The sequence below is a fragment of the Clupea harengus genome, chromosome 15, assembly GCF_900700415.2.
Source record: "Clupea harengus chromosome 15, Ch_v2.0.2, whole genome shotgun sequence".
Classification (NCBI taxonomy): domain Eukaryota; kingdom Metazoa; phylum Chordata; class Actinopteri; order Clupeiformes; family Clupeidae; genus Clupea; species Clupea harengus.
The window spans coordinates 3045300-3060299 of NC_045166.1; the positions used below are offsets into that span (position 1 = coordinate 3045300).

General features: G+C 49.6%; 1 protein-coding gene across 3 annotated transcripts in view; it reads right to left on the bottom strand.

The window, feature by feature from the left end:
* fynb (FYN proto-oncogene, Src family tyrosine kinase b) overlaps positions 1-15000 on the bottom strand; it is a 40250-nt gene that overhangs the window by 7818 nt on the left and 17432 nt on the right. For all 3 annotated transcript variants that reach the window (XM_031581195.2, XM_031581192.2, XM_031581193.2), the window contains exons 2-6: positions 11690-11949; positions 8791-8887; positions 5137-5235; positions 3760-3863; positions 3406-3555 (exon numbers count right to left, since the gene is read on the bottom strand). In XM_031581195.2, the coding sequence (XP_031437055.1) occupies positions 3406-3555; positions 3760-3863; positions 5137-5235; positions 8791-8887; positions 11690-11939 (700 nt within the window). In that variant the 5' untranslated portion in view covers positions 11940-11949. The remainder of the gene's footprint in view (positions 1-3405; positions 3556-3759; positions 3864-5136; positions 5236-8790; positions 8888-11689; positions 11950-15000) is intronic.

Genomic DNA, 15000 nt, shown 5'->3' on the forward strand with positions numbered 1-15000 from the left:
AAGAAGAGCACAGCATAAGCAGAGGAGCCTTTAAGTCAAGGCAGCTGGTTGAGTTGAGTTGGCCCATCTCAATAGTCTGTGCTCTGCAGGACCTTCCTAGGAGTCATGGAAGAATAAGCAGTATTATTCATGTATCTGTCTGTATCTGAGTTTGCCCACACTAACCTGGTTTCAAATACAATGTCATGCTTATTTAAAAATCATTATGACTTCGTGGTGTGTTTTGCATCGATATTGTCAACTGCATGTATCTCAGTAAATCCATGACCGGGTGAATGAAGCCATTCCAAAATGGCGACCGTGGTGAGTGATGATTGTACTGTATATGGTGCTGGGGAGGGAGTGCTGCGGCGTCTTAGGTAAAGAGCTTAAGCTCTGGCCTTCCAGTCAGTGTGTGTAGAGCGAGACACACAGAGATGAGCTCAGGTAGTCCTGTCCAATCAATCCCCAGCCCTGCACAGGCCAGACGGCTGCAGCCAGCAGGCCACAGAGCCCATCATTAATCTGTCTAATGCCCACGCACTGTTCATCAAATCAGCGAGAGAGAGGGAGAGAGAGAGAGAGAGAGAGAGAGAGAGAGAATAAAAGAGAAAGAGTGAGGGAGGGAGCGTGTCCATCCACTCAGCCTCTCTAAGCTGTGCCCTGATTCACTATCTGCGCAAATTAAACCACTTTCTTTTTCTAAAAGCTATGAGTGGATTTCAGGTGGTGTGGCAGGTAGCAGAGGGGCTGGAGGCGGTGGTGGCGGCGGGAGCGGGATGACTTTTAAAATCGAATTCCCCTGCTGTTACCACTCTCTCCTAAAGGCCACATTATCAGCACCACACACACACACACACAAATCAGGGCCTAAGCCACGCGGATGATGACTTTACTGCAAAGAGAGCCACTGACCAATGTGCGTTTCTGCTTGAAATTGTGGTTATGGTTGACTAATCACTCATATTGGCTGAAAGACATCTTGTGAAATGCTTAAAATGTATTTCTCTAGATGAGAACTAGCTTAACAAAAGGATGGTGACTCCCCTCACAAATGTGTTTCTTTAGTTGTTGCTCTGCGCTCATTGTGATAAAGAAAACAAAATGGTGTCTTTGTGATCATCCACGTAGTTTGCAGGTCTCATATTGTTCTGCTGCACTGCTGTCATACTTATAAACCACTTCTAAGTATTTCAGTGACTGAAAGCAGTGCTTTAATGGCACATTCAACCTCTATTTTAACATTTTGAACTATTTCTCTGCGATGTTTATAAAGGAGAGCTACATTAATGGTCTAAGAATCCACACTGTCTGCCTTCTCCAAGGTCACACTGGACCACTTCCTGTCCATGTGCATTAAATGCCATGGATGCACCCTGCCCCCAGCGCACCACAACCATTTTATTAAGCTCAGGCAGACAGAGCCTGTCAGGTTGTAAACGTCTCCGGAGATATGAGTTTCATACTGACAGCAGCCTGCCATTCAGATAATGCAGCTTGCGTAACAGCCCGGATCAATTTAACAACAGTCCCTGTGAAACCATCGTGTGGGTTTGATGAGATCTTCCTCTCAGGGCCTGGTTAAGGCACAGACCGCAAGGTTCTGTGGAGAAGGGTCACTGTGCTCTCCTGACTCCAGCCGAGCGCGAGGTGAGACATTTGTTTGCATATCATCGATTAGCGGTAGTTTCCAGCCAACCCCTTCCATTTCCTGTCATGTTAGCGAGGCTCGCACAGGAAGAGCTGGCCCTCCTCCCGGAGATAACGGCCGGGGCTGTTTGCTCAGGGCAGGCGAGGAGCCGATAATGGACGGCTCACGCCAATGGCACAGCGCAGCCCGCTTCACGCCTCGCTGCCCAAAGCTCAACGCGACAGATGCAGCGCGAAGGTCAGACCTTTCCACCTCTCTCTCTCTCTCTCTGTCTCTTTCTCTCTCTCTCTCTCTCCCTCTCTCTCTCTGTCTCTTTCTCTCTCTCTCTCTCTCTGTGTCTCCCCTCTACCCCTTTCCCTTCATGTTGTGACCTGTTGATACTTTGTCTCATCCCCTGCCATACACAGGGCTAGATCCAGCCAGCCCGAGGCTACAGGTGGGGACGAGGTGTTGATGCAGGGAGCGCCCCTGTCAGTCGGGCTGAGATGCAGTGTGGAGCTGGGGCCTGATTATCCCATCTCTCATTACTGGCAGTCTGGCAGCCAAGCAAGTCCCTGCAAGTGCATGCCTATTTGCTTAAGAGCTATCAGACTCAAGCAGAATAGGAAAAGTCATTCAGGAGAGGAAGCAAGAGAGAGAGAAAGAGAAAGAGAGAGAGAGAGAGAGAGAGAGAGAGAGAGAGAGAGAGAGAGAGTGAGAGAGAGGCACAGTGAAAGAAAAAGACAGGAAAAGGGGCAGATAGCTGGAGAGAAGCAAGAATGGAGCTATAAAGTGAAACAAAGTCTTGACGTGCTTTTGTGTGTAGAGTCAGATAATACACTGTGGCAAAGACACAATGGAGACATAGACGCACACTAACACAAAAACACACACACACACGAACACACTAAACACTGGTGGGGGCACACATACATTGCAAAATAAATCCATACTGTTCAGTCTCAGTGTATTTAACCATCAATACGTCAATGTGCTAACTGGAGCGTGTCAAGGAAAAAACATCATGTTCTTAGTGTGTGTCTGTGTGTGTGTGTGTGTGTGTGTGCGTGTGTGTGTGTGTGTGTGTGTGTGTGTGTGTGTGTGTGTGTGTGTGTGTGTGAGTGAGTGAAAGAGAAAGACAGACAGAGGGAGACAGAGAGTTGTTTATCATCTTCAATCACTGTCATCAGAGGAGCCAGTTTTCCCCTGAACATTGTCTGAATGTCTACAGAGACACAAGACATTCTTCTCATTCTTCTCATCTGTAGTATGTACTAGGCTAGGAGAGGCACTCGGAACTTCCATATACAGTAAACAGTATTCTTATATGGCTGTAGTATAGACTGGATGACCTGTGTCATGCCTTTCAACCAGACCTTCAGGGACTCATGGCCGCTGGATGAGACTACTCATAGGCTAAATATGTTAAATATGTATGTTAAATATGTATATGTATAATATCATTTTAAGTGATGTCTGATTCTGCTAATCCTAAAAACATATGTTATGTTCATTTATGCTGTATAGGTCAAAGGTCAAAATATAAACAACAGAAATTACAGTTCACAGTTCACTACACAAACTAGTCTGTTACTACTATGCTCTGTTCATAGCTGTGTCTAAACTTCTTCCACAGGTGTGTGTGTGTGTGTGTGGGCTCAGCTGTTCACTACACAAACTACTCTGACTCTAAACTTCTTCCACAGATGTGTGTGTGTGTGTGTGTGTGTGTGTGTGTGTGTGTGTGTGTGTGTGTGTGTGTGTGTGTGTGGGCTCAGCTGGCGGGCATGTCATACCTGAGTAGTGCTGCACCAGCTGCTGCAGCGTCTCAAACTGAGCGCGGGTGGTGATGTAGTAGCCGCCACTGTCCAGCTTGCGGATCTTGTAATGCTTCACGTGGTCTCCTTTGACGTCGTCCCAGTCCCGTATGGACAGGGAGAAGGCCCCTAGGGGGGGTAACACGCAACCATTGTAGTGCTAATGTGCTGTAAGTCCTTTAGCATCACATGGCTAAACCTTCATGCAGTCCTAATAGATAACACTAGCTGTTCCGTGTGTGATAAACTTGTATGTCTTAGTGATGAGAGGAAAGGCTATGGGTGTTCTCTGGCTACAATGGTGGCACGGCCGGTAGCGGTGTCGGTGGGTACCTTTGGTCGTTTCACTCTCTCGGATGAGATAGGTGCCTCGGGGGTTTCCAACTGACAGCAGCTGCCTCTCGGCGTCTTTCCGGCCCAGTTTGCCAAAGTACCAGCTGTGGGGAGAGGAGAGCACAGGGCACCACTGTAAGTACTGTAGCCGTGGTTACCACTCATCCATTACATTACATAGGCCACTGGACAAAGGCTTCCCTCCCTAAATAAGCTTTGGCACCACACTTGAAAAACTACACAGCTTGGATATGGTGAAACCCATTTCTGTTAGGGGAGATCCTTACTAGTGCACCTCTCTAAACTGCAAGTAGTTAAACATTAACATATTAAAGTGTACTCAATAACAGCCCCAACACCAAAATTAACATCCAAGACAAATGTACTGAAGAGTAAAAACACGACACGACACTTTATAAAAACGACTCAATATCACTGGGTTGAACTAGCACGCGTCTGCCCACATGACTGGTACTGGTATGCCCAACTAAGAAGTCATTGGCCACTGTCACTGCTCCAGGCAGAAGAACACACAAGTGCTGCCATGTGATTCCCAATGGAGCACAAACTGTCCAGGAAAAAAAAAAACAACTTTGTTTTCTTTTTACTCCATTTTCTGTCTTTAAAACTTTTTCTCTCTCTCGCCCCCATTCCATGTCTACTTCTCCATGTCTCTAACAGACAAAACATTATTTTTAAATGTCATACAACACAGCCTTCAACCAAATTCCTGTGGCATCTAGTGTATCTAATAAAAGTCACTTTAACAAGGCCAGATGGGAGGGCAGGGGTGGGGGGAGGCCCGCTGTACACATCTCTGTCTGCTTTCACCGCCTGTTGCAGCCTGCATTTACTCTCCAACAAAAGTATGAGTGATGAGATCCCTGACACTTCCAAACCAGCGATCGATCACGTCGTTCTGGTCCCCATCCTGACACTTTCCCAGACAGATCCATAGACAGAGAGGCAGACAGGCAGGCAGACAGACAGTCAGACAGACAGGCAGACAGGCAGACAGGCAGACAGGCAGAGCGGGCCTGTTAGCCGTGCCGGGTCTCCCCCTGCTGCTTAACAGACGTGTCACTCCACACTGACGCTGGTGCCATGTCAGCCTCACCGCCAGGATGGGGAGGACAAGAGACAGCAGAGGGGGGAGAGGAGGAGGAAATAAGAAAGAGAGAGAGAGAGAGAGAGAGAGAGGGGGAGAGGAGGAGGAAATAGGAAAGAGAGAGAGGGGGAAGAGGAGGTGGAAATAGGAGAGAGAGAGAGGGGGGGAGAGGAGGAGGAAATAGGAGAGAGAGAGAGAGAGAGAGAGGGAGAGAGGGAGAGAGAGAGAGAGAGAGAGGAGGGTGGGGGGATGGGAAGAAAAACACTAACTCTTCGGCTTGGATGGAGTCCACCGGGGCCACGTAATTACTGGGAATGTAGCCGGTTCCGCCCGTAGTGAGAGAGCGCGCGTCCCACCAGTCCCCTTCCCTGAGGGAGAGACAGATGGAGAGAGACAAACAAATCATTCATGATAGGCAGAGGAAAGTGTGAAAGGTAGATGCTATACAATCATAACAAAGGAAAAAACACTGCATACAAAACCACTGCATTACCCACATAGGGACAACTGAGATAAATAATACAATATAAAATCATGACTTTATCCTGTTCTGTTGGAGCAGGGGCAGAATTACTGTAGAAATGAGTGTGTGTGTGTGTGTGTGTGTGTGTGTGTGTGTGTGTGTGTGTGTGTAAGAGTGTATGTAGGCTGTGTGTGCATGTGTGTGTGTGTGACACAGCTCGCTCATCTATATTTTCAGTCTGTTAATGTACAGAGCAAAGCACACCGACCACACACACCCCTCTCTCAATTATTCATTAGACATATTAAAAGTGGTCCATGTAAAGTTCACAGGGAATCAGTACAAGGAGCTGCACTATGATTGACAGCTGGCTGAAAATGAGTGAGAAGGAGAGATAGAGAGAGAGAGATAGAGAGAGAGAGAGAGAGAGAGAGAGAGAGATAGAGAGAGAATTAAAGAGCGAGAGAGTAAGTGAGAGAGAGAGAGAGAGGAGAGATAGAGAGAGAATTAAAGAGCGAGAGAGTAAGTGAGAGAGAGAGAGAGGAGAGATAGAGAGAGAATTAAAGAGTGAGAGAGTAAGTGAGAGAGAGAGAGAGAGAGGAGAGATAGAGAGAGAGAGAATTAAAGAGCGAGAGAGTAAGTGAGAGAGAGAGAGAGAGAGAGGAAAGATAGAGAGAGAATTAAAGAGCGAGAGAGAGTAAGTGAGAAAGAGAGATAGAGAGAGAGAGACAGAGAAAGAGAGAGAGAAGAGACCTCCAAACAACCTCTTGCCCTCAGGCTGACACAAAGCTATTACAGTGACAGGACTATTTCTTCTCGCTTCCTCTCTCTCTTTCTCTCTCGCTCCCTCTCTCATTCCTTCACCTCCGGCTGGGCTCCCTGTCTCCATCCCCCTTTCACATGATGACTGTGTTCAGTGTCTCCTCTCACTCCACCACACAAACACCCACACAAGGGCTGAACACGTCTGCTTAACACACAGCAACACAAACACGCTCACACTCACACAGATGAGCAGACCCAAACACATTTACATACATACACACAGACACAATCACACACACACAGAACAACTTGACCTGTACATCACACACACACACATACACCACACACATACACACACAAACACACCCACACACACACACACACACACACACACACACACACACACACACACACACACACACACACACACAAACACACACACAAACACACCCACACACACACATACACACACACACACACACACACACACAAACACACCCACACACACATACACACACAAACACACACAGTCATACATATTTACACAGATTCCGCCACAATTAAGGTTGTATTGTTATTTTTAATAATTGTAAGTGTGAATAACTGTGATGTGTGTGACACAACAAGCTGCAACAGCAGGCAGTATAACCAGCACATGCCTGTCATGCAGGCTGAATGGCACACAGGAGTAAGGGAGAGAGGGAGAGAGGGAGGGGAGGAGGGAAGGGAAGTGAAGGGAAGAAATGAGGGAATAAAGAGCTGTTGGGGGTCTTTCTCTAGCACAAAGGAGAGCTGCACCATGGGAAGTGTGCCTGCAGGCCACATCAGAGGCACTGGCCACTCCGATGTGCTTTTGTTTGGAGAGGAGAGACCGGCAGCCCTCCTGAGAATTGCCAGCGTGGAGGAGGAGGAAAGCATGCTGGGAGAACCCCGGCTGAGGCCCTCCATCCTTCCCTCCCTCCCTCCTTCCCTCTCTCTCTCTTTCTCTCTCTCTCTCCCTCCCTCCCTCCTTCCCTCTCTCTCTCTTTCTCTCTCTCTCTCCCTCCCTCCCTCTCTCTCTTTCTCTCTCTCCCTTTCTCCCTCTCTCTCTCTCTCTCTCTCCCTCTCTCTCTGTCTCTCTCTCTCTCTGTCTCTCTCTCCCTTCCCCACTCTCCCTGTCTCTCTCTCTCTCTCTGTCTCTCTCTCCCTCCCCCTCTCTCCCTGTCTCTCTCTCTCTGCTTGGAATTCCAAACGCACAAAATAACACGAGCTCTCCAATCAAAAATCAGTGATGGGCTCAACATCACTCAAAAAAAAAACAGCTAACAGACATGTTGGAGAACAAAGGAAGACGAGTTGAACTAGAGACCAATACAGCCGGTGATTACATCTCATTCACTGACACAGAAGACCATGTCATGGAGTACTGGACACTTCCCCCTTTTGCTATGGAGAGAGTGTGATCATATTATCTTTTTTCTCTCTATGTATATTTAAAGACCTCTTCCATCAAGATGAGCTTTGTGTCTTTGAAATACCATCACATCACAGCCCTCAGTCACGCCAACCCCCATAAACACACACACACACACACACACACACACACACACACACACACACACACACACCCCACCCATGGCCGCTCATGTGACCAACCAGTCCAGGCATCTGCCGTTTAGCGTCTGCCAATCTCCAGCAGAGGGCTAAGCCTGGCTGAAGCATGTCATCTCTCTAGTAGTCAGCAGGGGGCAGCGGAGAGCTCCTATCTCAGCCTTCAGTGCCAGAGCAGGCAGGCAGGAAGGGGGGAGTGGGGGAGTGGGGGAGAGGGGGCGGGCGTGCGGCATAAGGCCGGGACACGAGGCTCCACAGCCCGGCCGGCTCGCTGTGGTCTCCATCCTCCAGACAGACGGAGGATGAGCAATGACCGATGAGGTCGGGCAGGAAAAGCCCTGCTGAGGAGGACAGGCGGGGCAGGGGTGGGCTGAGCGGTTTGGAGGGGGGAGAGAATGTCGGGGACACGGCTCAAAGATAAACCACATGGGCTTCAGCCAGCCGAGGCGGCTGCGGTGTGCTCAAATCCATTTCCAGTGCTTATCAGGGCCAGCCCCCCCCCCCCCCCCCATGTCAAAACAAGCTCCTTTCCACTGACAGACCTGTTAGAGGGGTGGGCCAGAGTGGGGGGGCCCGGTGTCTGCATGTGGGCACTGGGAGTGTGTCTGCTGTGGGCAGGAGTGCCTGTGGGATCTGAGGGCGATCGAGGAAGGGAGAGTCTGGAGCTCCACGGCCCGCCTCGCCCCGCCCCGTGTGCTTCATTTAGCGCCGGCTCCGACCCAATGTGCTGACTGAAGGGGAAAAAGGCAGACCCGAGGCGGCGGCAGGTACAGGAAACGGAATCGCTACACTTCCTGTCACAGCTGAAAGTGAAGGCTCGTACGGGCAGACTCAAGAACAGCACAGGAAAATACCATTCCAGCACAGAAGGAGGGGGGGGGAGAGGACAGGGAAGACGGGAGTGAGCCAAAATCCACGTCTCAAGAACAGAAAACACCCAGGCTCACATACACAGCCTGTATGCAGCTCTGCTCTGCGATAGGAGACACATTTAACACACACCTGATTGATTTGAGATGATATAGACATTAAACGGCAATAAATGTTCTGTAATCTCTGGCAGAGTAGAAACACTTAGCTAGTTAGGTGTCATTGCGATACTTACGTGCTGTTGATGATCTGGAATTTCTCTCCTTTCCTGAAGCTCAGGTCATCCTCGGTGCGAGCCTCATAGTCGTACAGCGCCACAAAGAGAGTGACGCCTGCCAGAGAAGAGAGGGAAAGAGAGAAAAAGAGAGAGAAAGAGAGAGCCCGAGCGAGAGGAAATGAAATTATGAGTGGCGGGTGTAGAGTATGAGGTAGGAAAAGATAATAAAAAGATAATCAAAAGAGACAGGAGAGGGAGTGATGGAGCGAGACGGAGAAAGAAGGAGAGAGAGAGAGAAGGACAGAGAGAGAGAGAGAGAGAGAGAGAGAGAGAGAGAGAGAGAGAGAGAGAGAGAGAGAGATCAGCATTAGCACTGAGGCCATTACCAACAAATTAACTTCAAACTTCAGGCACTTTGTGGATGAACTGAATGTGCACTGTAAACTGGCATGGAAAAAACAACAGATTCTTTTTTATTCCACACCATACAATTTAGACTGCTGGGTAGATGATTGGAACATAGCAGCCTTGATGCTAAGCATACCCCGTGCCAGCCAGTAGCCCAGCAGGGCTGTGTGTGATGGGGGATGGTGTGTCAGTGCCCCTAAATCATGTCTCCCTCCTTAGGCAAAGGGAAAACAGACCTTTAAAACATTATGGTTCCCATGAGGGACTGTGGTCTGGTGCACTACCAGACCCTCGGCGGGTTCAAATTAAAAGACCACTCACACATTTGGAATCCCTCGGTCTACTGTCTGTCTATCGTGATGTGATTTAAGGCTAAAACAGCCCTCCAGACCCGCAGGCAGGACACGGTGCCGTGCCACCTTCTTCTGACTCACAGGATGCTAATGCTAACACTCACAGTTAGCCCACAGCCTCTCACAGCCGTTAACCTTGTGATGAAGATATATTCCAAAACATGATTTCGGAGGTTGAGGTTGGACCTCAAGTCAGCCATTGAAACTGGAGCACGGCCAAATGTGTTATATGTGTTTACGTGCATGCATGTGCATGGGTGTGTATGCACGTGTGTGTGTGTGTGTGTGTGTGTGTGTGTGTGTGTGTATGAGTGCTCACAAAAGAGAAGGCTGACGAAGGCCAGTGTGTGATTTTCCTCTCCAGTGTTCCTTCATCAGTGAGCTCCATCTCTTTTGATCTTCGGAGGATGGGAGCGAGCCAACAGCACCCCACAGCAGACATCATGGGAGAGTTCTGATTGGCCCTAGGAGGAGCTCATGATGAAGTGGAGGCCAAGCTTTGTGTTCTATTCCTCTAGAGGCGTACAATTGCTCATCACACATCACTCAGGTGACTTCAAAGGCCCTGGCTTTTGTGTGTGTGTGTGTGTGTGTGTGTGTGTGTGTGTGTGTGTGTGTGTGTGTGTGTGTGTGCGTATGTGTATGCATGTCTGTGAGTGTGTGTGTGTGTGTGTGTGTGTGTGTGTGTGTGTGTGTGTGTGTGTGTGTGTGTGTGTATGTAAAGGCAATGTATTGTGAAGACACAGTGCCTGAGAAACAGTGTGCTGTTGTGTGGCCAAGAGTGGAGACAGAGAGAGAGACTGTTTGAGACAGTACTGGAGGCTTTTCAATGAAACCGTGGCATGTACTATTGTGTGTCTGTGTATGTATGCTGCCATGTGTCTCTGCATCTGTGTGTGTGTTTGTGTGTGTGTATGTTTGTCTGTGTGCGTGTGAGTGTGTGTGTGTGAGTGTGCGTGAGAGTGTGCAAGCAGAAGTGGAGCTTCAGCATCACCTCTGCTGTCAGGCCGATCACATGAGTCAGGAGGCTGTGCGTCCGGGTCAGGCTGTGCTGTGGCAGCCACAACCACAAGAGCGCACAAACACAAACACACACACACAAACACACACACACACACACACCACACACACACACACACACACACACACACATCTGACGGGAGCCTGCTGTGCCGTGACACCTCCCGACCGTGCTCCCATGGAGGCACACAGGGGGCTCCTCCTCGCCCGCAGCCTTTCTGATGACGTGTGGGTACTGCAGTTGGTCCATATGCCACCATTTCAACGTGGCTCACAAGCTGTCTCGTAAATAAAAGAGTCGTGTGTGTGTGTGTGTGTGTGTGTGTGTGTGTGTGTGTGTGTGTGTGTGTGTGGGTGTGTACTTAAAAAGAAGAGTCTATCCCGTTCAGCCGTTATCCTCTCATCCTCAGGTGAGTAGTCACGCAATTGAAGTTTTGTTTGTCGGTGCAGCAGAAAATGTTAGTCTCGTTATCCAGTGAAATGTCAGTGACCAGAAAGAAATGGTAACCATTCACTCTTGTAGTATATAGAAGCTGTATGCCTCTTTCTGTGTGTGCACAGAAATAAATGATACAGGTTTCTTATGACATTAAGATGAGTGGATAAAATGGCGTTTCACGTTTGGATGAATGATCCCTCTAAGAGAGACAAGACACACACACACACCCACAGACACATGGATGAGAGAGGAGTAGTATAAAGTAGTATTAACAGTCCCTGTGATCGTGGACGAAACAGGGAAGTCAACTGATGGCTTATCTGGTTGAGAGGGCAGGACAGCGGTACCCAATTTCTCAACCAGGAGAAAATTAATAATGTAAAATACCATCCCCCGTGACTGTGAGGTTCAGGATTAATCTGGACAGAAATAATCCCCACTTTTACCAACAAAAAAAACCTCACAGAGGAACATGTGAATATACTGTTTTCCCCTCAGTAGCAGACAGGAGCTATACAAATCCATCTGAGGATATCCTGACCGGGAATATCACCCACGTAAACAAAGATAAACACACACACACACACACACACACACACACACACACACACACATTCCACAGCTACCTCTGTTGCCTGAAGCCAGAGCCATCAGGCAGAAAGGGCAAGTGTTGGAGAAGTGTGGGAAGTGTTCGTACCTGTCCCCCCACGAGAACGCAGGGTCCCCGTGTGTGAGGAGGAGTTCACCCCTCCAAAGACGGTCATGCTTTGGCTGCCGGGCGCATGGAAGTTGTTGTAATTGGGGATGGCGGTGACGCCGAAGCCGGTGGGGTAGTGCTGGGGTGTGGGGTCGGCCCCATAGCGGTAGCCGGCATTCTGCGAGATGCTAGTGTCACGGTCCTCCGTCAGTTTGGTTGCTTCTTTATCCTTGCATTGCACACAGCCCATTATCTAAATTCTGTGGGAGAGAAAACAAAGAGATACAATTCGCTTATAACTATCTGCAAAACATTATTTGTCCTTCTCATGTATCCATATTTTATTTCATGTTTTCATGTTTTCATGTTGTAATAGTCTTTTTGTTGTGCAGTGATGCTTTCTGTGCTAGGTGTATTGTCACAGCTAGCTGAGGGTGAGTTTGAGTGAGAGTGTGTGCGGTGCGGTGCGGTGCGGTGCGGTGCTGTGCTGTGCTCCGTGTAGAGCCGCCCCAGGCTGCTGAGGTGTTTAGTGCGTGACAGAGCAGCCCCACCCTCCATCTGTAGCTGAGCAAGCGGAGGCGGCCTCAAATCTAGAGCAGGATTCAACCTCACCCTCCCTTGTGTATGTGTGTGAGTCTGTGTGTGTGTGAGAGAGTCTCTGTGTGTGTGTGTGTGTGTGTGTGTGTGTGTGTGTGTCTGTGTGTGTGTGTGTGTGTGTGTGTGTGTGTGTGTGTGTGTGTGTGTGTGTGTGTGTGTGTGTGTGTGAGTATGCATGAGTCTGTGTTATTGTTTTCCTCTCAGGGATGATGTCCTGCCCCAGAACTGAAGTGCCATCACTAAAACTGCTCAGTCTGGCTGAGTGCACACTAGCTCTCCTCTCAACACTGACTCATACACACACTCTTCCTCTCTCACAGTCAGGAAGGAGGAGGAGGAGGAGGAGGAGGAGGATGGGGATAAAAAGAGCAGCTCTGTTTATCACAAACATAGTGCGAGCCTGTGACACAGACACGACCAAACGCACACAGAGAGAGTGAGGTGCAGCACAGGGAGCCCAAAGGAGCGGGGCATGGGCCCTCATTGATTATTCCATGATCGCATTCCTGCCCGCATCGAGCGCCTGCTCCTCTGCGTGTGAGGAGGGGAGGGGGTGGGGAGGCCGGAGCGCAGTGCTGCAGTCGGCTTGAAGCTGCCCTGTTAAAGAGACATGGACCCATTACACCCCATGGCACAGCTCAGCAGGCCACTGCGACTGCTGTTGTTGTTGTTGTGGAACCAGCTGACCCTGGATCTGTCCCTGAGCTGGGTCAGATCTGGGCCACACACGGGCCAGACCCGGTTCAGCGCCGGCAGCCATGTGGTAAATCAGCACCTGCCATCGGCCAAAGTGGCCGTATTTGGGGGGGTTGCTGCGATTTGTCACACCTGCTAGTCACGGTGGCAGGTGGCCAAAGAACTTTCACAAGCTGGCATGCACCTGCCCGACATGACGGCTGACACCACTTTCTCATTCCGCGAGTTTCCCACTTCCAGGAATCCATTAAGCTTTTCATATTTTATCTCTGTTTGGATGTGTGTAGCCGCTCTCTCAGTCCTCCGCAGGCCGTTAACCTCTTAAGAGGATCAAATCTAATTTCAGCAGCTGTCCGGAATCCAAAACAACCAGGTGTGAATTTACACACACAGAGTCCATTCATCAGTACAGACTTACTCTTGCTCACAGTGACACCCGTGACCGCTGTTGTGTAGCCTGCGCCGACTGACTTAAGCAAACTTTCAGTTGCCTCATTAAATCGTCCTTTTCATCAGAGGCTGCGTGAGTGTGTGTGTGTGTGTGTGAGTGTGTGTGTGTGTGTGTGTGTGTGTGTGTGTGGTGTCTGTGTACGTGGGAGTGTGTTTGTGTGGGTGTGAATACGACAGGAGATGGAGGACTGATGCAGCCCTCTGCGCTGTCATCTGAAAACCATTTTAAATAACAGTCTTGTTAACATCCCTCTCTCTCACTTTCTCTTTCACTCACTCTCTCTTTCTCTCTCTCACTCACACACTGGTCTTCTTAAGCAGCTTCTGGCTCCTGTTTTTGTCGTTTCTGGGAAGAGCAGGAAGCACATGCACTAAAGACGCACGCAGGGCCAAAGAATGTGAGCGCCGGCCGGACACTTCCCCCCACCCCCGCGCCACGGGAAGGAAAAACAGGCTGGGAGGAGGAAGCCCTCCTCTCCATTAATCAGCCATGAGGTCCGGCCAACCAAACCACACACAATGGCCGCCCGGCGCGAGCGTGGACGTTGCCCCCGGTCCCAGTCCCTCTTCCGTCTGCCCCGCTGGCCGGGAGGTGCACAGTCTCCCCAGACTCCAGACTCAACCTCGCAAACAGCCCCCCCCCCCCCGGGGCAACAACCACAAAAAAGCGACCGTGTGTAAACAACTAACACTCAACTGATTGGTTTAGAGAAAAGGGCATCCATTAATGCAAACAGATTGGGAGCAAATCAAGCAGAATTACCCATGCTTCACTAGCTCCAGTCTCCCACAGAAGAGTCACCAGGTCAGGGCATTATGCTGCTTTAATGACTACGACTCAACAACACCACACATAACGAGCCAGAAAGAAAGAGAGAATATTAGAAGAAGAATAATGACTATACTGGGATGTACAGCAGGGGCAGAGTGGGAGAAAGGTAGGAATCGCAGTTGTACAGTGTAGGAATCACCATGGGCGGGGAACCATTTTGTACTTGTGAAGTGGAGAAAAAGTGGGTAGGGGGGGAGGAGGTACAGAGAGCTGAGGTGAGAAATGCTAATTGTGTAGCCTTTACCCTGCGGTGGGAGCAGAGGATGGCAGGTCTATTTTTTGGCCTGTTCAGGAGAGACGGAGTTGGCTGTGGATGAGGAGCGTTAGCTTGGAGCTCACGGCTAACTGGAGCTTCACGCATGACACATCCAGCCTTTCCATCTCTCCCACACAGCTTCACAGCATGTTCGCTATGGGCTCAGCTGCTATGGGCGTTTGAAGCCACGCTTACTGATTCCTTTCTGATGTTCCCGCCATGGTCTGTGTAAAGCATTAGTGTCCTACAGGACGACCCACGACCCACGACCTTTGCACTATGACCCTCTCAACCTCTCCCTCAGAAGGAACAAAACACAGATGGCTTCTTAACGCACACCATAAGCCTATGATGGGCAACAAAAACAGTCAAATCAATAAATGGAGGCCAAGAGGTGCAGGGAGAGCATTAGGGATCAGGGAAAGCTTCGCTAATCTCCGCCGCTAGCGCGCAAGAACTAGCCGTAGTTCAGGACTCTGC